Source organism: Scyliorhinus canicula, chromosome 9 (assembly GCF_902713615.1).
Source record: "Scyliorhinus canicula chromosome 9, sScyCan1.1, whole genome shotgun sequence".
Classification (NCBI taxonomy): Eukaryota; Metazoa; Chordata; class Chondrichthyes; order Carcharhiniformes; family Scyliorhinidae; genus Scyliorhinus; species Scyliorhinus canicula.
In genome coordinates, this window is record NC_052154.1 from 87,201,227 (window position 1) to 87,227,135 (window position 25,909).

General features: G+C 45.4%; 1 protein-coding gene across 3 annotated transcripts in view; it reads right to left on the reverse strand.

Moving 5' to 3' along the window:
- LOC119971502 (L-fucose kinase) overlaps window positions 1-25,909 on the reverse strand; it is a 393,737-nt gene that overhangs the window by 365,123 nt on the left and 2,705 nt on the right. For 2 of the 3 annotated variants that reach the window (XM_038807112.1, XM_038807111.1), the window contains exon 2: window positions 10,436-10,637. In XM_038807112.1, the coding sequence (XP_038663040.1) occupies window positions 10,436-10,552 (117 nt within the window). In that variant the 5' untranslated portion in view covers window positions 10,553-10,637. Of the gene's footprint in view, window positions 1-10,435; window positions 10,638-25,909 lie in introns of those variants that run through there. The other variant, XM_038807110.1, reaches the window with a different exon arrangement.

Consider the following 25,909-nt stretch of genomic DNA (forward strand, 5'->3'; position numbering starts at 1 on the left):
GCTTACCTGTCAGTTTCACACTGAACTCTCCAACAATATGGCCCCTCTCGTTTGTAAATGCTGAAGAAAAGTACTCGTTCAAGACCTCTCCTATCTCTTCAGACTCAATACACAATCTCCCGCGACTGTCCTTGATCGGACCTACCCTCGCTCTAGTCATTCTCATATTTCTCACATATGTGTAAAAGGCCTTGGGGTTTTCCGTGATCCTACCTGCCAAAGATTTTTCATGCCCTCTCTTAGCTCTCCTAATCCCTTTCTTCAGTTCCCTCCAGGCTATCTTATATCCCTCCAGCGCCCTGTCTGAACCTTGTTTCCTCAGCCTTACATAAGTCTCCTTCTTCCTCTTAATAAGACATTCAACTTCTCTTGTCAACCATGGTTCCGTCACTTGACCATCTCTTCCCTGCCTGACAGGGACATACATATCAAAGACACGCAGTACCTGTTCCTTGAACAAGTTCCACATTTCAATTGTGTCCTTCCCTGACAGCCTATGTTCCCAACTTATGCAATTCAATTCCTGTCTGACAGCATTGTATTTACCCTTCCCCCAATTGTAAACCTTACCCTGTTGCACGCACCTATCCCTCTCCATTACTAAAGTGAAAGTCACAGAATTGTGGTCACTACCTCCAAAATGCTCCCCCACTAACAAATCTATCACCTGCCCTGGTTCATTACCAAGTACCAAATCCAATATGGCCTCCCCTCTGGTCTGACAATCTACATACTGTGTTAGAAAAGCTTCCTGGACACACTGCACAAACACCACCCCATCCAAACTATTTGATCTAAAGAGTTTCCCCTCAATATTTGGGAAGTTGAAGTCACCCATGACTACCCTATAACTTCTGCACCTTTCCAAAATCTGTTTCCCAATCTGTTCCTCCACATCTCTGCTGCTATTGGGGGGCCTATAGAAAACTCCCAACAAGGTGACTGCTCCTTTCCTATTTCTGACTTCAACCCATATTACCTCTGTAGGCAGATCCTCCTCGAACTGCCTTTCTGCAGCTGTTATACTATCTCTAATTAACAATGCCAACCCCGCTCCTCTTTTACCATCCTCCCTAGTCTTGTTGAAACATCTATAACCAGGGACCTCCAACAACCATTTCTGCCCCTCTTCTATCCAAGTTTCCGTGATGGCCACCACGTCGTAGTCCCAAGTACCGATCCATGCCATAAGTTCACCCACCTTATTCCTGATGCTTCTTGTATTGAAGTATACACACTTCAACCCATCTCCTTGCCTGCAAGTACTCTCCTTTGTCAGTGTTACCTTCCCCACTGCATCACTACATGCTTTGGCGTCCTGAATATCGGCTTCCTTAGTTGCTGGACTAAAAATCCGGTTCCCATTCCCCTGCCAAATTAGTTTAAATCCTCCCGAAGAGTCTTAGAAAACCTCCCTCCCAGGATATTGGTGCCCCTCTGGTTCAGATGCAACCCGTCCTGCTTGTACAGGTCCCACCTTCCCCAGAATGCGCTCCAATTATCCAAATACCTGAAGCCTTCCCTCCTACACCATTCCTGCAGCCACGTGTTCAACTGCATTCTCTCCCTATTCCTAGCCTCGCTATCACGTGGCACCGGCAACAAACCAGAGATGCCAACTCTGTCCTGGCCTTTAACTTCCAGCCTAACTCCCTAAACTTGTTTATTACCTCCACATCCCTTTTCCTACCTACGTCGTTGGTACCAATGTGCACCACGACTTCTGGCTGCTCACCCTGCCCCTTCAGGATCCTGAAGACACGATCCGAGACATCCCTGGCCCTGGCACCCGGGAGGCAACATACCTTCCGGGCATCTCACCCGCGACCACAAAATCTCCTATCTATTCCCCTAACCATTGAATCTCCTATTACTATTGCTTTTCTATTCTCTCCCCTTCCCTTCTGAGCCCCAGAGCCAGACTCAGTGCCAGAGACCTGGCCGCTAGGGCCTTCCCCCGGAAGGTCATCCCCCCAACAGCATCCAAAACAGTATACTTGTTTTGAAGGGGAACGGCCACGAGGGATCCCTGCACTGTCTGCCCATTTGTTTTCTTTCCCCTGACTGTAACCCAGCTACTCTTGTCCAGTACCTTGGGTGTGGCTACCTCCCTGCAACTCTTCTCGATAACCCCCTCTGCCTACCGGATGATCCAAAGTTCATCCAGCTCCAGTTCCCTAACACGGTCTCTGAGGAGCTGGAGTTGGGTGCACTTCCCGCAGGTATAGTCAGCGGGGACACCGGTGGTATCCCTCACCACCCACATCCTACAGGATGAGCATGCAACTGCCCGAGCCTCCATCCCCTCTTACTTTACAGAATATAGCTGCCCTGTGGACCAACTGGTCCTCCACCCTCCGATTCTGCTCCCAGTCAGCTGCACTCTGTAAACTCCTGGCTCCCTTCTCGCTCTTTGCGGAAATGAAATGAAAGGAGCACCTAACTCCCTCAGTCACCAAACTCTGACTATAGCACTCAAATGCACCAAGTTCAGCACTCCAGTGCAAACAAAATCTGCACTGTAGCTGGATCCTTTTTATACTGTGATATGCGGATATGCGGGGTTTGTGTGCTAAAAGGGGATTTCTGGGCTTTCCTAGTGCCGGGCAAGGGGAAAAGGGACCCGGGCGGGGGCCACCACGCTGGCCGGTTTAAGCCGGCCAGTGAACGGGAGTGAGGTGGGGGGAGGGGCTGCGGCCATCGGAGCCTGGCAGAACAGGTCTAGCCGGGGTGGAAAGTTGGGGGAAGGAACCGAGGTTGGGGGAAGGAGCTTTACAAGAGGCAGTGAACGGGAGGAGTTGGTGAGGAGGGGGATTTACAACACTTGGGTATCATGTACGGTACTCTTTCAGAGATTGGACGCCGTTGAGTGGGGTGGGGGGGGGGGGGGGAATGGACTCTATGGTGACCATGGGCAGTCTTGGACTCCTTTTTTTCTTTTTCTCCTTTGTTTTTTGTTTCCACCGTGAGAGGGTTTGGTTTATTGGATGCATATATTGACAGGTGGGCTATTGTTTGGGGTGGTGGGAGGATGGGATCGTTGTTATTGTTAAGGGGATTGATTTTGGATTTGTTACTGTTTACTGTTTGTGGGTGGGGTGTAAATTTTGAAGGAAAATGGAGAATAAAAACATTTATATAAAAAGAAAAGTTAGGACAAGGTCAGCAGAGGTTTGAATGACCTCCAAGTTTGAATGGCAGCAGAAAACAGAACTTAAGGATTCTCTCAGTGCCCGAGGGAATGGAGCAAAAAAAAAATCTACAATTTTTACTGGGGCACTTCTTTTGGAGGTTTTCGACAAGGAGAATTTTGATTCACTGCCAGTAGTGAATTGAGCTCCACAGTCACAGCTTGGCAAGCCCCCAAGGACAATAATACTAAGACTGCATAACTATAGGGTGAAGAAGAAAATTATGCGTGAGTCTAGAGAAAAGGATCAACTATACTTTTGTGGAAGCAAGATATCATCTACCCCGACCTTTGTGGATTTATCTTGGCATCGTGGAGAATACAACTCTGTTAAAGCCCAAGTTCATGAAGCCAGACTTTAATATGTCTCCTCCACCCTGTTCGTCTGCATGTAACTTTCAACAGAATCAAGAAGATTTTTAACACACTGCAAGAAGTTTCAGCCTTTTTCAAGAACACAATTGTACTATCTCTTGATAAGTCAGATCAAGACTTCACCCAGGTCAAAACTGCACTAATACGGGGCAGCACAGTGGTTAGCAATGCTGCCAAACAGAGTCAGGGACCTTGGTGACTGCCTGTGTGGAGTTTGCGCTTTACCCCATATGTCTGCGGGGGTTTCCTCCGGGTGCTCCCGGGTTCTTCCCACAGTCCGAACAGGTGTCGGTTAGGTGGATTGCCCATGCTAAGTTGCCCCTTAGTGCTGAAAGGCAGGTTGGGTTACAGGGTTAAGCAGGGATTGGGCCTAGGTATGGTGCTCTTCCGTAGGGTCGTCGCAGATTCGGTGAGCTGAATGGCCTCCTTCGACACTGTCGGGATTCTATGATAATTAGGTAACTATGCATGATGGCAATAAATGCAGAAAATTTTACATAAACCTCTTTTTTTTTTACCTTTTACCACATGTGCAATTAAATTCTTTGAGAGTGGAAAATCTTTTGACGGAATTCTCCAACCCCACCCCCGCCGGCTGCCGAATTCTCCGGCGCCGGGCATTTGGCGGGGACAGGAGTCGCGCCGCGCCGGTCGGAGGATTCCGCAACTTCGGGACGGCCCAACGCCACAGTGGTTCACGCCACTGCTCGGCGCCAGAGTGGCCCGCCCCGCCGGTTCACAGAAAATCCCGCCCTTTATATTTCTGCTCTCTTGTGAAGTACTATATTACAAAGCTGTTAGTTCTGGACAGATTTTGCACCTTTTTGGAAATACTGAGCTTTACCAAACTTTTGTTTGGGATATTTGATTAAATATTGCTTTAATGTGGGTGGTTTTTTCACAAATCACTGGCAAGATAGGTATGTATAGTACACTGCTGTGAGGGGCAGCGTTCACCTCATTTGGGGAAGTGATGTTAGCTTTTATTCCCCCTTCTTACTTTTTCTCCTTTTCCAAATGCACACATATACTTTCCTTTTGGTCAGCTTTCTACATTCATCAAGTGGATGAGTTCTGGTTCAAAAATATTTCATCCTTGATTATTATTTTTTTTAATGGTTAAGTTGTGGTGACCATATGCTTTGATAACTTCTTTATCATGATGTCCACCAATATTAATGCATCACAGGGTGGAGCATCGTGATGTTATTCAGTACTCAACACCGAAAACTGCCAATCTCCAGATGCAATTCTGCAACTCATCCGCTTCATTCTGGATCACAACGTCTTCACCTTCAACAACAATTTCTTCATCCAGACGCACGGAACAGCCATGGGGACCAAATTCGCACCTCAGTATGCCAACATCTTCATGCACAAGTTTGAACAAGACCTCCTCATCGCACAGGACCTTCAACCGACGTTCTACACCAGATACTAAGAACAAAGAAAATTACAGCATAGAAACAGGCCCTTCGGCCCTCCCAGCCTGCGCCGATCCAGATCCTTTATCTAAACCTGTTGCCTATTTTCCAAGGAACTACTTCCCTCTGTTCCCCGTCCGTTCATATATCTGTCCAGATGCATCTTAAATGATGCTATTGTGCCCGCCTCTACCACCTCCGCTGGCAAAGCATTCCAGGCACCCACCACCCTCTGCGTAAAAAACTTTCCACGCACATCTCCCTTAAACTTTTCCCCTCTCACCTTGAAATTGTGACCCCTTGAAATTGACACTCCCACCCTTGGAAACAGCTTGTTGCTATCCACCCTGTCCATACCTCTCATAATTTTGTAGACCTCAATCAGGTCTCCCCTCAACCTCCGTCTTTCCAATGAAAACAATCCTAATCTACTCAACCTTTCTTCATAGCTAGCACCCTCCATACCAGGCAACATCCTGGTGAACCTCCTCTGCACCCTCTCTAAAGCATCCACATCCTTCTGGTAATGAGGCGACCAGAACTGCACCCAGTATTCCAAATGTGGCCTAATCAAAGTCCGATACAACTGTAACATGACCTGCCGACTCTTGTACTCAATACCCCATCTGATGAAGGCAAGCATGCTGTATGCCTTCTTGACCACTCTATCAACCTGCGTTGCCACCTTCAGGGTACAATGGACTTGAACTCCCCGATCTCTCTGTACATCAATTTTCCCCAGGACTCTTCCATTCACCGTATAGTCCGCTCTTGAATTAGATCTTCCAAAATGCATCACTTCGCATTTGCCTGGATTGAACTCCATCTGCCATTTCTCTGCCCAGCTCTCCAATCTATCTATATTTTGCTGAATTCTCTAACAGTCCGCCTCGCTATCTGCAACTCCACCAATCTTAGTATCATCTGCAAACTTGATCAGACCACCTATACCTTCGTCCAGATCATTTATGTAGATCACAAATAACAGAGGTCCGAGCACGGATCCCTGTGGAACACCACTAGTCATAGATATTCATAGAATTTACAGTGCAGAAGGAGGCCATTCGGCCCATCGAGTCAGCACTGGCTCTTGGAAAGAGCACCCCACCCAAGGTCAACACCTCCACCCCATCCCCACAACCCAGTAACCCCACCTAACACTAAGGGCAACTTTGGACACTAAGGGCAATTTATCATGGCCAATCCACCTAACCTGCACATCTCTGGACTGTGGAGGGAAACCGGAGCACCCGGAGGAAACCCACACACAGACGGGGAGGATGTGCAGACTCCGCACAGACAGTGACCCAAGCCGGAATCGAACCTGGGACCCTGGAGCTGTGAAGCAATTATGCTATCCACAATGCTACCGTGCTGCCCCATTTTTCTCCATTTTGAGACACTCCCTTCCACCACTACTCTCTGTCTCCGGCTGCCCAGCCAGTTCTTTATCCATCTAGCTAGTACACCCTGAACCCCATACGACTTCACTTTTTCCATCAACCTGCCATGGGAAACTTTATCAAATGCTTTACTGAAGTCCATGTATATGACATCTACAAACCTTCCCTCATCAATTAACTTTGTCACTTCCTCAAAGAATTCTATTAGGTTTGTAAGACATGACCTTCCCTGCACAAAACCATGCTGCCTATCACTAATAAGTCTATTTTCTTCCAAATGTGAATAGACCCTATCACTCACTATCGTCTCCAACAGTTTGCCTACCACTGACGTCAAGATCACAGGTCTATAATTCCCTGGATTATCCCTGCTACCCTTCTTAAACAAAGGGACAACATCAGCAATTCTCCAGTCCTCCGGGACCTCATCCATGCTCAAGGATGCTGCAAAGATATCTGTTAAGGCCCCAGCTATTTCGTCCCTCGCTTCCCTCAGTAACCTGGGATAGATCCCATCCGGTCCTGGGGACTTGTCCACCTTAATGCCTTTTAGAATACCCAAAACCTCCCCCTTCCTTATGCCGACATGACCAAGAGTATTTAAACATCCATCCCTCGCCTCAACATCCATCATGTCCCTCTCCTTGGTGGATACCGATGCAAAGTACTCATTAAGAAGCTCACTCATTTCCTTTGACTCCACGCATAAATTCCCTCTTTTGTCTTTGAGTGGGCCAATCCTTTCTCTAGTTACCCTCTTGCTCCTTATATACGAATAAAAGGCTTTGGGATTTTCCTTAACCCTTTTAGCCAAAGATATTTCATGACCCCTTTTAGCCCTCTTTATTGCGCGTTTGAGATTTGTCCTAATTTCCCGATATTCCTCCAAAGCTTCATCAGTTTTGTGTCGCCTCGATCTTATTTCATTTTACCTAATCTCACAATTCCACCCGTCATCCATGGTTCCCTAATCTTGCCATTTCTATCTCTCATTTTCACAGGAACATGTCTGTCCTGCACTCTAATCAACCTTTCCTTAAAAGACTCCCACATTTCAAATGTTGATTTACCCTTAAACAGCTGCTCCCAATCCACATTCCCTAGCTCCTGCCGAATTTTGTTATAGTTGGCCTTTCCCCAATTTAGCACTCTTCCTTTAGGACCACTCTCGTCTTTGTCCATGAGTATTCTAAAACCTATGGAATTGTGATCGCTATTCCCAAAGTAATCGCCGACTGAAACGTCAACCACCTGGCCGGGATCATTCCCCAATACCAGGTCCAGTATGGCCCCTTCCCGAGTTGGACTATTTACATACTGCTCTAAAAGACTCTCCTGGATGCTCCTTACAAATTCTGCTCCATCTATGCCTCCAACACTATATGAGTCCCATTTAATGTTGGGGAAGTTAAAATTTCCCATCACAACCACCCTATTGCTCCTACATTGTTCTATAATCTGTCTACATATTTGTACCTCTACTTCACGCTTGCTTTTGGGAGGCCTATAGTAAAGTCTCAACAATGTTACTGCACCCTTCCTATTTCTTAGCTCTATCCATATTGCCTCAGTGTTCGAATCCTCCATCGTGCCTTCCTTAATCACAGCTGTGATATCATCTCTGACCAGTAATGCAACTCCTCCACCCCTTTTACCTCCCTCTCTATCCCTCCTGAGGCATCTATACCCTGGGATATTTAGTTGCCAGTCTTGCCCATCCCTCAACCAAGTCTCAGTAATACCAATAACATCACATTCCCAGGTACTAATCCAAGCCCTAAGTTCATCTGCCTTAATTGCTACACTTCTCGCATTAAAACAAACTCCTCAGCATCGTGGATGCTCCAAAGTGAATCCATCCGCAGCTCCAGAGCCGTCATACGGTCTAACAGGAGCTGCAGCTGGACAAACTTCCTGCACATGAAGGAGTCAGGGGCATCGGCCGCGTCCCTGAACTCCCACATTGAGCACGAGGAGCATAACACGGCTCTGGGATCTCCTGCCATTTTCACACTTTACCTTAACTGATTACAAATAAAGTATCAAAAGATGAATAAATGAAAGGAATAAAGATTTTACTTACAATCACAATACTTACCAACGCACAGAGTTAAATTTCTCCCAGCTACTGCTAATTGGCGCACTTTCCTTACCAGCCAATCAGGTCACTGCTTTGCTGTGATGTCACCCTTCAAGGTAATTTTTTAAAGAGATAAACTTACCTTCCCGACAACCACAGTTGTTTTTCTTTGGCTAGAGGAGGGGGTGGGGGGAAAACACTGAGGAAGTGTTTCGAATTAAACTGTCACTTGACAACAGCCCCTCCACAAACCACCTTCAAATTACGCTGACCGCACTGCAGGTATGCAAATCTCCCCGGAACAGCCAATCAGTAGCTCCGCTCTGCTGCCCTCTGCTGGATATTTTTCCTTTGGACCCACGGTGAAGAATCACTGAAACGACTACACGATGACATCAATAATTTCCAACCCACCATCAGACTCACCATGGACTACTCTCCAATATCAGTTGCATTCTTGGACACACTCGTCTCCATCAAAGACGGTCACCTCAGCACTTCGCTTTACCGCAAGCCCACGGATAACCTCACGATGCTCCACTTCTCCAGCTTCCACCCTAAACACATTAAAGAAGCCATCATCATGGACAAGCCCTCCGTATACACAGGATCTGCTCAGGCGAGGAGGAGCGTAACAGACATCTATAGACGCTGAAGGATGCCCTCGTACGAACGGGATATGGCGCTCGACTCATGGATCGACAGTTCCAATGCGCCACAGCAAAAAACCGCACGACCTCCTCGGAAGACAAACACAGGACACAACTGACAGAGTACCCTTCGTCGTCCAGTACTTTCCCGGAGCGGAGAAACTACGACATCTTCTTCGCAGCCTTCAACGCGTCATCGATGAAGGTGAACATCTTGCCAAGGTCATCCCCACACCCCCACTACTAGCCTTCAAACAACCGCGTAACCTCAAACAAACCATTGTTTGCAGCAAACTACCCAGACTTCAGAACAGCGACCACAACACCACACAACCCTGCCATGGTAATCTCTGCAAGACGTGCCAGATCATCGACACGGACACCACCATTACGCGCGAGAACACCACCCACCAGATACGCGGTACATACTCGTGCGACTCGGCCAACGTTGTCTACCTCATACGCTGCAGAAAAGGATGTCCCGAAGCGTGGTACATTGGCGAAACCAAGCAGACACTGCGACAACAAATGAACGGACATTGCGCGACAATCACCAGGCAGGAATGTTCCCTTTCAGTCGGGGAACACTTCAGCAGTCAAGGGCATTCAGCCTCTTATCTCCGGGTAAGCGTTCTCCAAGGCGGCCTTCAGGGCGCGCGACAACACAGAATCGGCAAGCAGAAACTTATAGCCAAGTTCCGCACACATGAGTGCGGCCTCATACGGGACCTGGGATTCATGTTGCATTACATTCATTCCCCACCATCTGGCCTGGGCTTGCGAAATCCTACCAACTGTCCTGGCTAGAGACAATTCACACCTCTTTAACCTGGGGTTGCCCATATCTTTGGATCTGGAAAGATTAAATTACCAGCAAATGCTTGCATTCTAAGCATTTTCTGGCATCCATGAATTTGTCTATATGTATGTTTCTGGAACAAACCTCTTCATTCACCTGAGGAACGAGCAGTGCTCCAAAAGCTAGTGTTTGAAACAAACATGTTGGACTTTAACCTGGTGTTGTAAGACTTCTTACTGTACTTTATTACAACAATGGCTGCAAAGTAAGTGAGAAAAAATATCCATTCTTCAACAAGATACCCCACCTTGCATTTCCACGTGCTACAGAAAAATAATTCTCAATTCACAGTTGCAAGTCAAGATGACAAAAAGTACCTTGATCACAATTCTAATAATCTTGAAATATCATTACAGGATGGATACAGTTCTCAATTAATAGGCTACGATAATATCTGATGGCCAGATAATCTGCTCATGCCTAGATCTTTCGCTGTCAGACTTGACCCACGTACCTCTTTGGAAGGCATAAATGCTATCCTTGTATTGGCAGGTGAGGGCAATGACAGTCCAGTCCACTCCTTTGGGTTGGTTGCCACGGTTCTGCTGCTCTGTTGCCAAAGTCTCAGCATGTTGTCGGTCAGTCATGCTTGCCATTTCTTTAGATCTCTTCAACTTATCCCATATGGTTGTTTTTCAAAGACACCACATTGTTTCCTAGAAACAAAGTAACTTAATTATTATCTGTTGATCTTTGGTATCATATTGAGAAACGGTGCTAAAAACCATTTTGGTCGAAAAACCATTTTCAAAAATGGATTATTAATCCTCCACAGACCCCTCCAACAAAATTTTTATACAATACAATACGCATGATATGAAAGTGCTACATAAGTAGAATGCTCTAAGAAGCTGGTAATTATGCACAGATCCCAGTGAAATGGGCGCAAGTGCTTCTCACTGCAGAGCCCTTCTCTATCCTTGCATGCTCCCTTCATAGGGGAGATAGCCATCCCACTGAGCTGTACATGGAGCAGCCGCATTCCACTCCAACATTATTTCATGGAATGCCTGGAAGATCTCTACGGACCCCCAGTTTGAGAACCACCAACACAATAAATGTCAGGACCCAAGTGTAATGTTCAACTGAAATGGAGTTGAGAGAGAAAATAATAACAGGCTAAGAACATGTAACTCAGTCCACCATTTTAATGTCTTATATTCGGGTCTTAAATTCTTAATCCATGTTGATGATGGAATTTTCCAACATGAAATGAAATACATAAACTTGTCATGCTATAATTTTAACCTTCTGCAAGTGACAGCACTGCAGCACACTTACTGGAGTAAGAGTACAAGTGTGATAAGGTTTCACAGGCAATTTTCACTACAAATGTGGATATATCCTCTCAGTCGTTCGGATTTTCATATCAATTCAATGACCAGCCTCCACTGCTTTTTGGGAAAGAGAATTGCATATCCTAACCACTCTCAGAAATAAATTCTCCCCCTCGCCATCTTCAAATAGAGATAGATCCCTTATTCTTCAACTGTGTCCCCTTGTTCTAGTCTCACACACACAAGAGTCAGTCAGCCATGTTATTGCAAACACGAATCAAGAACAAACGTAACCTTCAGATGAAGTGAAGTTAGAGTGTGGGTTTAACTTGACCAATATACAGAAATGCAATTCAGCCCCATTTTATCCTTTTTCAATTTCCATTACAAATTCCAAGTTCTACAAATGGAATGGAAACATGTAAACACACCAGATTATACTTATAACCCCCAACCCCCTTGTATTCACCTCTTCCTCTATGTTCTTCATCACTGTCCCTTCAAAACTCTCTCTCCTTTTCTCTCTGTCTCTACCTTTCCTTCCCCACTCAATGCTTTTCTTTTTCCTTCTCTTTCAGTCTGTTTCCTTCAAATTTTTTTTTTTAAAAATAAATCATATTAGTTTAAAGTCTTTCTTCATTTGTGTGCCTCACTGTATCTCACTCTCCTCAATCTCCTGTATTAGAAATTAGGAAATACGTCTCCTGCAGGTGTAAGCCATTAGCACTGAACCATCCCAACGTGTCAACAAAATACAAGTGGAGGTAATTTATTGGCTTGAAAATTCAACTATTTTGAAAATTGAACATTAAGATCAAACACACATGACACACTCACCACACACATCCACAGAACTTGATGAATTCATGATTGTTATTGATCATGGAATTGAATTTGATTTATTGTCACGTATACCGAAATACAGTGAAAAGTATTGTTCTGCGTATAACCCAGTAGATCGTTCCATACATGAAAAAAATATCGGAGCATGGATACAAGAGATATAGGAAGATGATCTGTGAGAGAGAGCTCGTAAAGAGTCGCCACCCGCCGGCGCCATCTTGAGATTTCAAACCTTCAGAACTTTTTTAATGCTGGCAATTTAAAAGGAGCACATACCCATGTGAAATAAAAACAGAAAACGCTGGAAACACTCAGCATTGCAGACAACATCTGTGGAGAGCGAAATAGAGATTTAGAGTTGATATTTGAGGTTGATGGCCTTTTATCAGAACTGGACCTGAAATATGAGCCCAGGTTTTGCAGTAATTGTAACACGAGCCCATCAGCACTCACCATTTTTATGGGTTAGATAAGACAGCAACTTCTAGCCTTCACACATCAATAGTTAAATGCACAAGGCAAGAGGTTGTTGATGGAGATCCTTTTCCCTCCACAGCATGCTTTGTTCCAATCCTAGACGATAGGCTCACATTTAAATGACTAAACCTGGTGCCCACTACTTCAGCACTAAAAGTAGCTGAAAACGTTAGGGCTGATGCATTCAAGTTTTTACTGCGGAATAACCTCTCCCACCCAGAGAGTCCTCCCTTCAGACAGAAATTAGTGCTGAGATTTTTCAAAAAATCAGAATACTTCCTTTTTTCTTTTTCTGTTGATCTTTTATCTCTCTTCATTAATCCCATCTGTAATTCCCAATCTTCATTTGAATTTCTATACATGAAATTAAAACTAATTTATATTCCCTGCTTACAACTGCATAGCTAAGTGGATTCTGTTAACTTGGTCAACGTTTTGGAGAGATTGATGAAATACATGTGCAAAACGACACATCTGTTTTGGTGTTACCCTCATGATTCCAGCTAGATATAGGACAATGTGGGTCAACTCACATAAAAGGACACTCAGTCCTTATGGAGAGACTGGTGCAACGAAGCCAAAAACACACCAATAACTGACCTCCATTTGTATTCAAATTAACTTCTGAAGATAGTAGAGAACAAGGCATTTAGCACAGGGCTAAATCGCTGGCTTTGAAAGCAGACCAAGGCAGGCCAGCAGCACGGTTCAATTCCCGTAACAGCCTCCCCGAACAGGCGCCGGAATGTGGCGACTAGGGGCTTTTCACAGTAACTTCATTTGAAGCCTATTTGTGACAATAAGCGATTTTCAATTCATTTTCATTTCATTTCATTTCATTAATGACATCAGTGTCCCTGGATCTGTTGAGATGGGGATTGGAAATCTGGCGGGTTTCCTGTTCCTAATCTTTTGGCCAGTGGCCCTGTGAATCAAAACAGTCAAAGGAACATTTATTGTGTTTAAATTTGCTTCACCCCCAAAGACAAACAATTGGAAGCATGTCTAACCCAGCATGAGGGAGGCAACCACTGACATTCATTCATGCATCACTTTTGTGATGCACCAAATCATATTATCCTCTGGCTGTGTTTTTCACCCCCCGATTAAACTTTCAGTTCAGGGTCTGGTCCAGACACTGTTGAACTCAAGCTAGGAAGTCAACATGACAAACTGAACAATACCAACATGAACAGCTTTTATAATGGTTGAATTTTATTTCACTATGGGTCTGTTTTGAAGACCATTCTTGAATAATTAATAGCCATTCTTGCTCTTCCAGTTACTGGCATTGATAGGAGCCACTGTTAAGCTTTCATTGTCCAACTGTTAGGGCATCAGTCTTTCATTAGAAGATTTAATTAACTCTTCTTTTAATTCACAAGGTCAACACTTATTGTCCTTCCCCAATTACCCTTGAGAAGGTGGTATCTCTTCTTGAATTGCTGCAGTCTGCACGGTGAAGATGTTCCTGCAGTGCTGTTAGGAACGGAGTTCTAGCATTTTGCCAGTGAAGGTGATATATTTCCAAGTCAGGATGGTGTGAGAGAGAGGGGGATCTTGAAGGTGATGTTTTTTTCCTCAATTGCATGCTCCCCTTGTTCTTCCAAGTAGAGGTCACGATTTTGGGATTGTACAACGTATCTCACAGACAGTTCACACTGCAGTCCAATGTACCAATTGGGAGGGAGTGAATTTTTATGGTGGGAGTTGGGGTGCCAATTAAATTAACTGCTTCAATTTAAATTAGCAAGATTCTGGAGAGTTGTTGGAATTGCACTCGTGCAGGAAACTGGAGAGTATTCCATCACACTTGCTGTGAAGTTGGTGGAAAGGATTTGGGCAGTCTTAACATAAGTCGCTCACTGCAGAATACGGAGTCCTTCAGCTGCTTTTATAGCCACAGCATCACAAGAGTGCAGCTCAAGGCTCTGGGATTTTAATAATTGAAGAAATTTGGTACAGTAAGGGAGGAGGTACTGTTTTGGCCTTTTACAAAAAAGGAGTGATCAAAAGAAGGGGTTGGAGACAGCAAGACCCAAGGCCTGAAAGCCCATAGGCATTTCATTAGGTGAGCAGGTCAACAATCATGAGTTTTAGTGCCCCCCTCCCCTCCCATTCAAAACTAGAGTATAGTTTAAACTGATACTTGGGGATACAAGTACTACATGAAATGCACAGCACAACTAGTTAAGCTCCATATCACAACAGGGAGCATGGAGTTAAATGGCAAGATACGCAGGAGGATAACATGTAGGCAGGTGGATTTAAGCTTGAGGCAGACTAGGAATTCAACAAAAAGGAAGGATAACTTTGGACATCTTAGGACTTCCAATATCTGTAATGATAAGAAAGTTAGCATTAAGGCACTTTACCTGAATGCTCGTAGCATTTGTAACAAAGTAGACGAACTAATGGCACAGATCATCGTGAATGATTATGATGTGGTAGGCATCACAGAGACATGGCTGCAGGGGGTTCAGGACTGGCAGTTAAACATCCAAGGATATACAACCTATCGAAAAGACAGGGAGGTGGGCCGAGGGGGTGGGGTTGTCTTGTTAGTTAAGAACAAAATTAAATCTATGGCACTAAACGACATAGGGTCGGATGATGTGGAGTCTGTGTGGGTAGAATTGAGGAACCACAAAGGCAAAAAAACCATAATGGGAGTTATGTACAGACATCCGAACAGTGGTCAGGACCAGGGGCGCAACATGTACCGGGAAATAGAAAAGGCATGTCAGAAAGGCACGGTCACGGTGATCATGGGGGACTTCAATATGCAGGTGGATTGGGTAAATAACGTAGCCAGTGGATCCAAAGAAAAGGAATTCATGGAATGCTTACAAGATGGCTTTTTGGAACAGCTTGTCAGGGAGCCCACAAGGGAGCAGGCTATTCTGGACCTAGTGCTATGTAATGAACCAGACTTTATAAAAGATCTTAAAGTAAGGGAACACTTAGGAAGCAGCGATCATAATATGGTTGAGTTCAGTCTGCAGTTTGAAAGAGAGAAGGCAAAATCGGATGTAATGGTGTTACAGTTAAATAAAGGTAATTACGAGGGCATGAGAGAGGAACTGGCGAAAATCGACTGGAAGCAGACCCTAGTGGGGAAGACAGTAGAGCAAAAATGGCAGGAGTTTGTATGCATAATTGAGGACACTGTACAGAGGTTCATCCCCAAGAAAAGAAAGATTATCCGGGGAGGGATTAGACAGCCATGGCTGACAAAGGAGGTCAGGAAATGTATCAAAGAAAAAGAGAGATCCTATAAAGTGGCCAAAAGCACTGGGAAATCAGAAGATTGGGAAGGCTACAAAAACAAACAGAGGTTAACAAAGAGACAAATAAGGAAGGAGAGGATCAAATATGAAGGCAGGCTAGCCAGTAATATAAGAAATGATAGTAAAAGTTTCTTTCAATACATAAGAAACAAACGACAGGCCAAAGTAGACATTGGGCCAATTCAAACTGATTCCGGAAGGCTAGTGATGGGAGACGAGGAAATGGCTGGAGAACTTAATAAGTACTTTGCGTCTGTCTTCACAGTGGAAGACATGAGTGATATCCCAAAAATTATAGAGGGTCAGGGGGCTGAATTGAGTATGGTTGCCATTACAAAAGAGATGGTGCTAAAAAAGCTAAAAGGTCTTAAAATTGACAAATCTCCTGGCCCCGATGGGCTACACCCTAGAGTTCTGAGAGAGGTGGCTGAAGAAATAGCGGAAGCGTTGGTTGAGATCTTTCAAAAATCACTGGAGTCAGGGAAAGTCCCGGACGATTGGAAGATCGCTGTTGTAACCCCCTTGTTCAAGAAAGGATCAAGACAAAAGATGGAAAATTATAGGCCAATTAGCCTAACCTCGGTTGTTGGTAAAATTCTAGAATCGATCGTTAAGGATGAGATTTCTAAATTCTTGGAAGAGCAGGGTCGGATTAGAACAAGTCAACATGGATTTAGTAAGGGGAGGTCGTGCCTGACGAACCTGTTAGAATTCTTTGAGGAGGTGACAAGTAGGTTAGACCAGGGAAACCCAGTGGATGTGGTCTATCTGGATTTCCAAAAGGCCTTTGATAAGGTGCCACACAGGAGGCTGCTGAGTAAGGTGAGGGCCCATGGTGTTCGAGGTGAGCTACTGGCATGGGTTGAGGATTGGCTGTCTGACAGAAGGCAGAGAGTTGGGATAAAAGGTTATTTTTCGGAATGGCAGCCGGTGACCAGCGGTGTCCCACAGGGTTCAGTGTTGGGGCCGCAGCTGTTCACCATATATATTAATGATCTGGATGAAGGGACTGGGGGGCATTCTAGCAAAGTTTGCCGATGATACGAAGTTAGGTGGTCAGGCAGGTAGTGCTGAGGAAGTGGGGAGGCTGCAGAAGGATCTAGACAGTTTGGGAGAATGGTGCAGGAAATGGCTGATGTAATTCAACGTGAGAAAATGTGAGGTCTTGGAGTACTGTGTCCAGTTTTGGGCCCCACATCTCAGGAAGGACATACTGGCACTGGAGCGTGTCCAGCGGAGATTCACACGGATGATCCCTGGAATGGCGGGTCTAACATATGATGAACGGCTGAGGATCCTGGGATTGTATTCATTGGAGTTTAGAAGGTTAAGGGGAGATCTAATAGAAACTTACAAGATAATACATGGCTTAGAAAGGGTGGACGCAAAGAAACTGTTTCCGTTAGGCGAGGAGACGAGGACCCGTGGGCACAGCCTTAGAATTAGAGGGGGTAAATTCAGAACAGAAATGCGGAGACATTTCTTCAGCCAGAGAGTGGTGGGCCTGTGGAATTCATTGCCGCGGAGTGCAGTGGAGGCCGGGACGCTAAATGGCTTCAAGGCAGAGATAGATAAATTCTTGATGTCGCGAGGAATTAAGGGCTACGGGGAGAATGCTGGTAGGTGGAGTTGAAATGCCCATCAGCCATGATTGAATGGCGGAGTGGACTCGATGGGCCGAATGGCCTTACTTCCACTCCTATGTCTTATGGTCTTATGGTGGCTGCAGCAGATGGTGAGGGAACCAACAGGAGGGAAAAACATACTTTTTTTTTAAATTTAGAGTACCCAATTCATTTTTTCCAATTAAGGGGCAATTTAGTGTGGCCAATCCACCTACCCTGCACATCTTTTTGGGTTGTGGGGGCGAAACCCACGCAAACACGGGGAGAACGTGCAAACTCCACACAGACAGTGACCCAGAGCAGGGATCGAACCTGGGACCTTGGCGCCGTGAGGCTGCGGGGCTAACCCACTGCCCCGGGAAAAACATACTTGACCTCATCTTCACAACCTGTCTGCTGCAGATGTATCTGTCCATGACAGTTTTGGTGGAAGTGACCACCACACAGTCCTCAGAGAGACAAAGTCTTGCCATCGCATTGAGGATATCCTATATCTGATATGTTATATGGCACGACCACTCTACCATTACCATCATGCCAAGGGATCAACCCTGGTTCAATGAAGAGTGCAGGAGACCATGCCAGTTGCAACATCAGGCATATTGAAAAATGAGGTGTTGACCTGGTGAAGCTACAACACAGGACGACTAGTGTGCCAACAGCATAAGTAGCAAGTCATAGACAGAGTTAAGCGATTCCACAACAAACGCATCAGATCTAAGCTCTGCAGTCCTGCCACATCCAGCCATGAATGGTGGTCGACTATTAAACAACTCACTGGAGGAGGAGGCTCCACAAATATTCCCATCCTAAATGATGGAGGAGCCCAGCACATGTGTGCAAAATACAAGGTTCAGGCATTTGCATAAATCTTCAGCCAGAAGTGCCAAGTGGATGATCCATTGCAGTCTCCATTGGAGGTCCCCAGCATCACAGATGTCAGCCTTCAGCCAATATGAATCATTCCATGTGATATCAAGAAATGGCTGAAGACACTGGATACTGCAAAGGTTATGGGCCCTGACAATATTCAGGCAATAGTACTGAAGACTTGTGTTCCAGAACTTGCCGCACCCCTAGCCAAGCTGTTCCAGTACAGCTACAACACTGGCATCTACCCAGCAATGTGAAAAATTGCCCAGGTGTGTCCTATACACAGGAAACAGGACAAATCCAACCCAGCCAATTACTGCCCTGACTCTCCTCTCCATCATCAGCAAAGTGATGGAAGGAGTCATTAACAGTGTTGTCAAGCGGCACTTACTCAGCAGGTTCGGACGTTCAGTTTGGGTTCGGCAGGGTCAACCAACTCCTGACCTCATTGCAGCCTTTGTTTAAACATGGAATGCCAGAGGTGAGATGAGAGCGACTGCCCTTGACATCAAGGCAGTATTTAACCGAGTATGGCATCATGGAACACAAGCTAAACTGGAGTCAATAGGAATCAGGGGGAAAACTCTCCACAAGTCGCAGTCCAACCTGGCACAAAGGAAGATGGTTGTGGTGGTTGAAGGTCAATCATCTCAGTTCCAGGACATCATTGCAGGAGTTCCTCAGGGCCAACCATCTTCAGCTGCTTCATTAATGACCTCCCTTCCCTCACAAGGTCAGAAGTGGGGATGTTCACAGATGACTGCACAATCTTCAGCAACATTCGCGACTCCTCAGGTACTGAAGCAGTCCATGTCCAAATACAGCAAGACCTGGACAATATCCAGACTTGGGCTGACATAGAAACATAGAAAATAGGTGCAGGAGTAGGCCATTCGGCCAAGCCCACACCACCATTCAATATGATCATGGCTGATTATGCAAATTCAGTATCCCACTCCCGCTTTCTCTCCACAAGTAGCAAGTTACACAAGTGCCAGGCAATGACCATCTCCTGCAAGAGGATATAACCATTGCCCCTTTACATTCAATGTCATTACCATCGCTGAATTTCCCACAATCAACTTCCTGTGGATTACCACTGATCAGACACTGAACTGAACTCGCCATATTAATTGTGGCTATGTCAAAAGATAGGAATCCTAGGGTGAGTAATTAATCTCCTGACTCCTCAAAGCCTGTCCACCATCTACAAGACACAAGTCAGGAGCGTAATGGAATATGCTCCACTTGCCTGGAAGAGTGCAGCTCCAACAACACAAGAAGCTCGACACCATCCAGGACAAAGCAGCCGACTTGATTGCTCCCCTTCCACAAATATTCAAATCCCCCACCACCGCCGAATAGTGGCAGCCGTGTGTACCATCGACAAGATGCACTGCAGTAACTTGCCAAGGTTCCTTAGACAGCACCTTCCAAACCCACGGCCACCATCATCGAGAAGGATATAAGCAGCAGATACATGGAACCCCACCACCTGCAGGTTTCCCTCCAAGTCGCTCACCATCCTGACTTGGAAAAATATTGCCGTTACTTCACCATCGCTGGGTCAAAATCCTGGAACTCCTTCCCTAACAGCACAGTGGGTGTACCTACACATGAGGGACTGCAGCGGTTCAAGAAGGAAACTCACCACCACCTTTTGAAGGGCAACCAGGGATGGGCAATAAATGCTGGCCTAACCAGCAACAGCCATATCCCTTCTAGATGGGGTGGCATGGTAGCACAGTGGTTAGCACTGCTGCTTCACAGGAGCCAGGAACCCAGGTTCGATTCCCGGCTTGGGTCACTGCCTGTGCGGAGTCTGCACCTTCTCCCCGTGTCTGTGTGGGTTTCCACCTGGTGCTCCGGGTTCCTCCCACAAGTCCCAAAAGAAGTGTTTGTTAGGTGAATTGGACATTCTGAATTCTCCCTCAGTGTACCCAAACAAGGGCCGGAATGTGGCACCTGGGGGATTTTCACAGTAACTTCATTGCAGAGTTCATGTAAGCCTACTCGTGACGCTAATAAAGATTATTAAATTCATTTTTTAAAAACTGTCACTTAGTTTCTGCAAGATTATTTCCCCTTACTGAATGAGAAGATGAGGAAAAATAAAATCAAGATTAATTTTATGATAAGGGTCGTCATCTTCAAGTATGAAGTGCCAGGACCATGACACCGTACTAACCCTGAGTCACATCTAAAACATTCCGTTCCACTTAAAAATGTTCAACGTTGCTACCAGATTAATGAAGTAGAGATAAGAGTGGAGACTAGGCAGCTGCGTGGTACAGTAAAACCTTGGAAGCTAGAACGTGGAAATATTGTTTTCAGTATAAGAAAGGTTTACATTTGTACAGCACCTCATTACGTCTCCAAATACTTCACATGTAACTAATTACTTAGAAGTGGAGTGTACAGCAGCATCTCACAAACAGCAATGAGATTAACAAGCAATGATTGTGTTTGTGGTCATGCTGGTTGGAGGTGGCCAGGACATTGGGAGAACATACTGCTCTTTAAAAATGGACCCACAGAATTTCTCTTCTTAATCATAAATATTCTGAAATAAAAAGGTCAAAGGTCTCATGGATAGGTGGCCTGTATTATGACTTTGATTTCTAAAATGCCTCTAGCTCTTTGCACAAAGAATCACTCAACACTTTTAAAACAGGGTTGGGGAAGCGAATTCGGACACCGATTAACTTGATAGGTTTGTATTAGGGATGCAGAATTGTCCAATATTTTATGTTTCATGTCAGCATCCAGCACGTTGTCAGAAATATTATGCTTTGATGTCGAGTAAAGCATCTGCTGTGCGCCAGCTTGCTGCGCCAGAGAAGCATTCCCCACTGTAATTCCACAGAATTTCCATTTCACACAGCAGCAATCTTCTGAATGAGATCACCAATTTAATGCTCAACACTGGAGAGCTCTGTACTGTAAATTTACACCCATAAGAAACTGGATTCATGTGGTACTGCCACAAATTCACCTTTGATGAAGCTTAAATTCATAATACCTTTTAATACTTTACAAAATTTCAATCAATTAAAAGATATTGAATTCAAAACCCCCAGATTTTAACTAACTGGTAATCAGTTAAAAGCTAGATTCCTTCAATCTTTTCCCTTTTCCAAAGTATGAACCATAGGCACCAGTACTACTGAATTACTTTGCCCAAATATCTATTCTTTAGAATCAAACGTAGCTGGTGAAAGTCAGTGCTGGATGTGGCTCAGTGGGCTTGAGTCATAAAGTTATAAGTTCATGTCCCACTTCAGGACCTGATTTATATATTTATTTTTCTTCAGTCATGGATGTGGCCATTGCTGGCAGCATTTATTGCTCATCCCTAATTGCCCTTGAACTGAATGGCTTGCCAGGCCATTTCAGTGGGCATTTAAGAGTCAACCACATTGGTGTGGGTCACATGTAGGCCAGACCAGGTAAGGATGGCAGATTTCCTTCCCTAAAGGACATTAATGAACCAGATAGGTCTTTACAACAATAGTTTCATGCTCATCATCAGATTTCAATCCCAGATTTTAACTGAATTCAAGTTTCACCATCTGCCATGGCAGGATTTGAACCTAGGTCCCCAGAGCATTACCCTGGATCTCTGGATTATTAGTCCATTGACAATACCACAGCTCCACTGTATCCCCCAAGCACAAAATTCTGAGCTCACACTCAGGGCGCGATTCCCCGCCCCCCACGCCGGGTGGGAGAATAGCGGGAGGGCCTCCCGACATTTTTCACGTCCTCCCGCTATTCCCCCCCCCCCCCACGCCCGACCCACGCCACGAATCGCCGCTCGCCATTCTTTACGGCGAGCGGCGATTCTCCGAGGCCGATGGGCCGAGCGGCCGGGCCTTCACGCCCGTTTCAACACGGCAGCAAACACACCTGCTCGCTGCCGTCGTGAAATGGGCGCCAGATGCCCGTTTGGGGCATCTGGGGGCCCGATTGGCACGGCAGTACCATGGCCGTGCCAAGGGGGGCATAGGCCCGCGATCGGTGGGCACCGATCGTGGGCCGTGCGCCCATAACGGACGCACTCTTTTCCCTCCGCCGCCCCGCAAGATCAAGCCACCACGTCTTGCGGGGCGGCTGAGGGAAAAGACGGCAACTGCGCATGCCGCGCCACGGTGACGCACGGGGCTGCGCTCCTAGTCCCGCCCGGGGGGGGGGGGAGAATCGGCCCCGGAAGTGGGCGTGAAGGCTGCCGTGGGTCACGGCCTGTCCCACAGCAGCCTTTACGATTTTCTGCATTTGTGGAGAATCTCGCCCTCCGTACATTACTGAGGGAGTGCTGCAACATCAGAGGTGCTGCCTTTTGGATCAGATGCTGGAATGAGGTCCTATTTGGCCCCTCACGTGAATATAAATGATTCCATGACATTGTCTTGAGAAAAAGGTCCTGTTCAATATTTATCCCACAATCAACAGCACAGATTATCTGGTCATTATCACATTGTTGTTTGTCGGAACTTGCGGTGTGCATGTGTTGCTGCATTTCCCATTTAAAACAGTGGCAACATTATTATTATTAACACTTCAAAAAATACTTCCTAGAAATCATAGAATTCCTACAGTGCAGAAGGAGGCCCTTCAGACCATCGCTTCTGCACAGACCATAAGAAAGAGCTCCCTACTAATCCACCTAACCTGCACATCTTTTTGCCTGTGGGAGGAAACCGGAGCATCCGGAGGAAACCCATGCAGACATGGGGAGAACGTGCAAACTCCACAAAAAACAGTCACCTGGGGCCGGAACTGAACCTGGGTCCCTGGCACTGTGAGGCAGCAATGCTAACCACTGAACTGGCCTGTTTGTCCACTAAGTGATCCATCAGGAGGGCACATATAGTGGAATTTTGGATTCACCAAAATAGAGTCCTGAGGACATTCCTCAATAAGTTGACCTTTGCTTTCAAATAGCTGAGTACCGCAGCTGTGATAATTTGATTTTAAGAAGAAAACAGACAATTAAACATCTGTATTTTCAATTGTATTACGTGCAAAGATTAAGCCTCACCATCTCTGCTGAGCTGGCAAGTTAATAAATTGCAAACAAAAGCAGTGTGATCACCAGACTAGTTTTCCAAACAATTCTCCAGAGTTTGGTGATTTTCAACATGATCACCATACATGCTTTTATCAACCAAATGCCAGAATGGCCGAGATTTTGTTGAATTCCTGCATTTTGAGAACGATTCTTTTAAAACTAAAAATGAGGGGCGATACGATGGCAAGCACTACCACCTCAAAGCACCATGGACCCGGGTTTGATTCCTGGCTTGGGTCACTGCCTGTGTGGAGTTTTCACGCTCTCCCCGTGTCGGCATGGGTTTCCTCTGGGTGTTCCGGTTTCCTCCCACAGTCAAAAGAAGTGCAGGTTAGGTGGATTGGCTGTGCTAAATTGTCTCTCAGTGTTCAAAAGGTTAGGTGCAGTTACTGTGATAAGGTGGAGTCATTGGCTTAAGTAGGGTGCACCTTCCAAGGGCCGGTGCTGACTCGATGGGCCGAATGGCCTCCTTCTGCACTGTAGGAATTCTATGATAACGGTTTTTTTCTAGTAATCAATATTCAATTGCTAAAGATTTATTATTGGTCCAAGGGCACCTGTCAGGTTTTTATCTTCCCTCACCCAATCATCGTCAACCAGCTACTTTGTATCTAAGCTAAATTATGACCTTTTCTCTTGGGATCTTTGCACTCTCAAACCCTGATTCTCATCAACATCTGGAGGACGTTCCCTGGAAGATTCGTCCTTCAGTCAAGAATGTCTAACCTGTGACCTTGCTCAATGAGACACGCAAATTAACTAGTCCCCCACTAATATCAGTAGTTACAACTGACCTTGGAGCTCTTCAGAAAATGACTCAGTACTCAGCCCTATCCAAAGATGTGCTCATCATTGCAAGTGTTTGGATATCAACTAAAACTTAGAATAAAACTAGTCAGTGATTTGCATCAAGTGATTAGTCCGATGATGTTATTGTCTATAACGCACAGACACCAGAAGAATTTCTGATGTACCTACATGATTCACAGAAATAGAGTCCCTCGGACATTCCTCAACAAGCTGACCTTCACTTTCAAATAACTGAGGACCACCGGTGTGACAATTTGGTTTTAAGAAAATAGACAATAAACTCAAGCATTCACAATTGTATGACAAGCATCATTTGGGGACATTCAAATGAACTGTGTAGAACGAGGAGTCAACACATTCAGGAGGGAGGAAGAACATAGATTGATAATAAATATGAATTTCCCTTTTTTCAAAAAAAAAGTGTGCACGTCATATAAAATCTATGATACTAGCAATCTGAGCTCCCACATCTATATCATCCACATAAAGCTCTCAACATTAGCTGCCCACCCTGTACTTTCTACATGTGTCCTTTGATAGTCTACAAATTTATGAGAGGGATAGATAGGGTGAATAGTCAGAAGCTTTTTCCCAGGGAGCAAGACTCAATTAAAATGGGGCACAGGTTCAAGACAAGAGGGGACGGTTTAGTGGAGATAGAATAAAAAAGAAGAAAGGTACAGCACAGGAACAGGCCCTTCAGCCCTCCAAGCCTGCGTCGACCATGCTGCCAGTGTAACCCAAAACCTTCTACACATCTGGGGTCCTTATCCCTCTATTCCCATCCTATTCATGTATTTATCAAGACGTCCCTTAATCATCACTGTCATACCACTTCTCCAGCAGTGAGTTCCAGGCACCCACTACCTTCTGTGTTAAAAACCTTCCCTCACACATCTCCTCTAAACTTTGCCCCTCTCACCTTAAACCTATGTCCCCCAAAAATTGACTCTTTCACCCTGGGAAAAAGCTTCTGACTCTGTCCATACTGAGTTTATCCAACCTCTCCTCAGGGCTAATGTCCTCCACAACAGGCAACATCCTGGTAAACCTCTTCTGGACCTTCTCCAAAGCTTCCACATCCTTCTGGTAGTATGGCTAGTATGGCAACCAGAATTGAACACTATACTCCAAGTGTAGCCTGAGGTTCTATACAGCTGCAGCATGACTTGCCATTTTTTATACTCAATGCTCCGGCCGATGAAGGCAAGCATGCCGTGTGCCTTCCTGACTATCTTCTACACCTGCGCTGCCACTTTCAATGACCTGTGGAACCTGTACACCTAGATCCCTTTGCCTGTCAATATTCTTAAGGGTTCTGCCATTTGCTGTATATTTCCCACCTGTATTATACCTTCCAAAATGCATTACCTCACATTTGTTCAGATTAAACTCCATCTGCCATCTCTCCGCCCAGGTCTCCAACTGATCTTTATTGGGCTGTGTCCTCTGATAGTTCTAATTACTATCCGCAATTCCACTAACATTTGTGTCGTTCGCAAATTTACTAATAAGACCAGCCTACCTTGCACTTCCCATGTGCACCACTGGTGCTATCCTGTGCACTCCAAACACACATCAATATTAGCAATTCCAGTTAGTCTACCTTATATTATCCAATTTCTTACACTGGTTGAAATACATGGGGAACTTTTTCACATG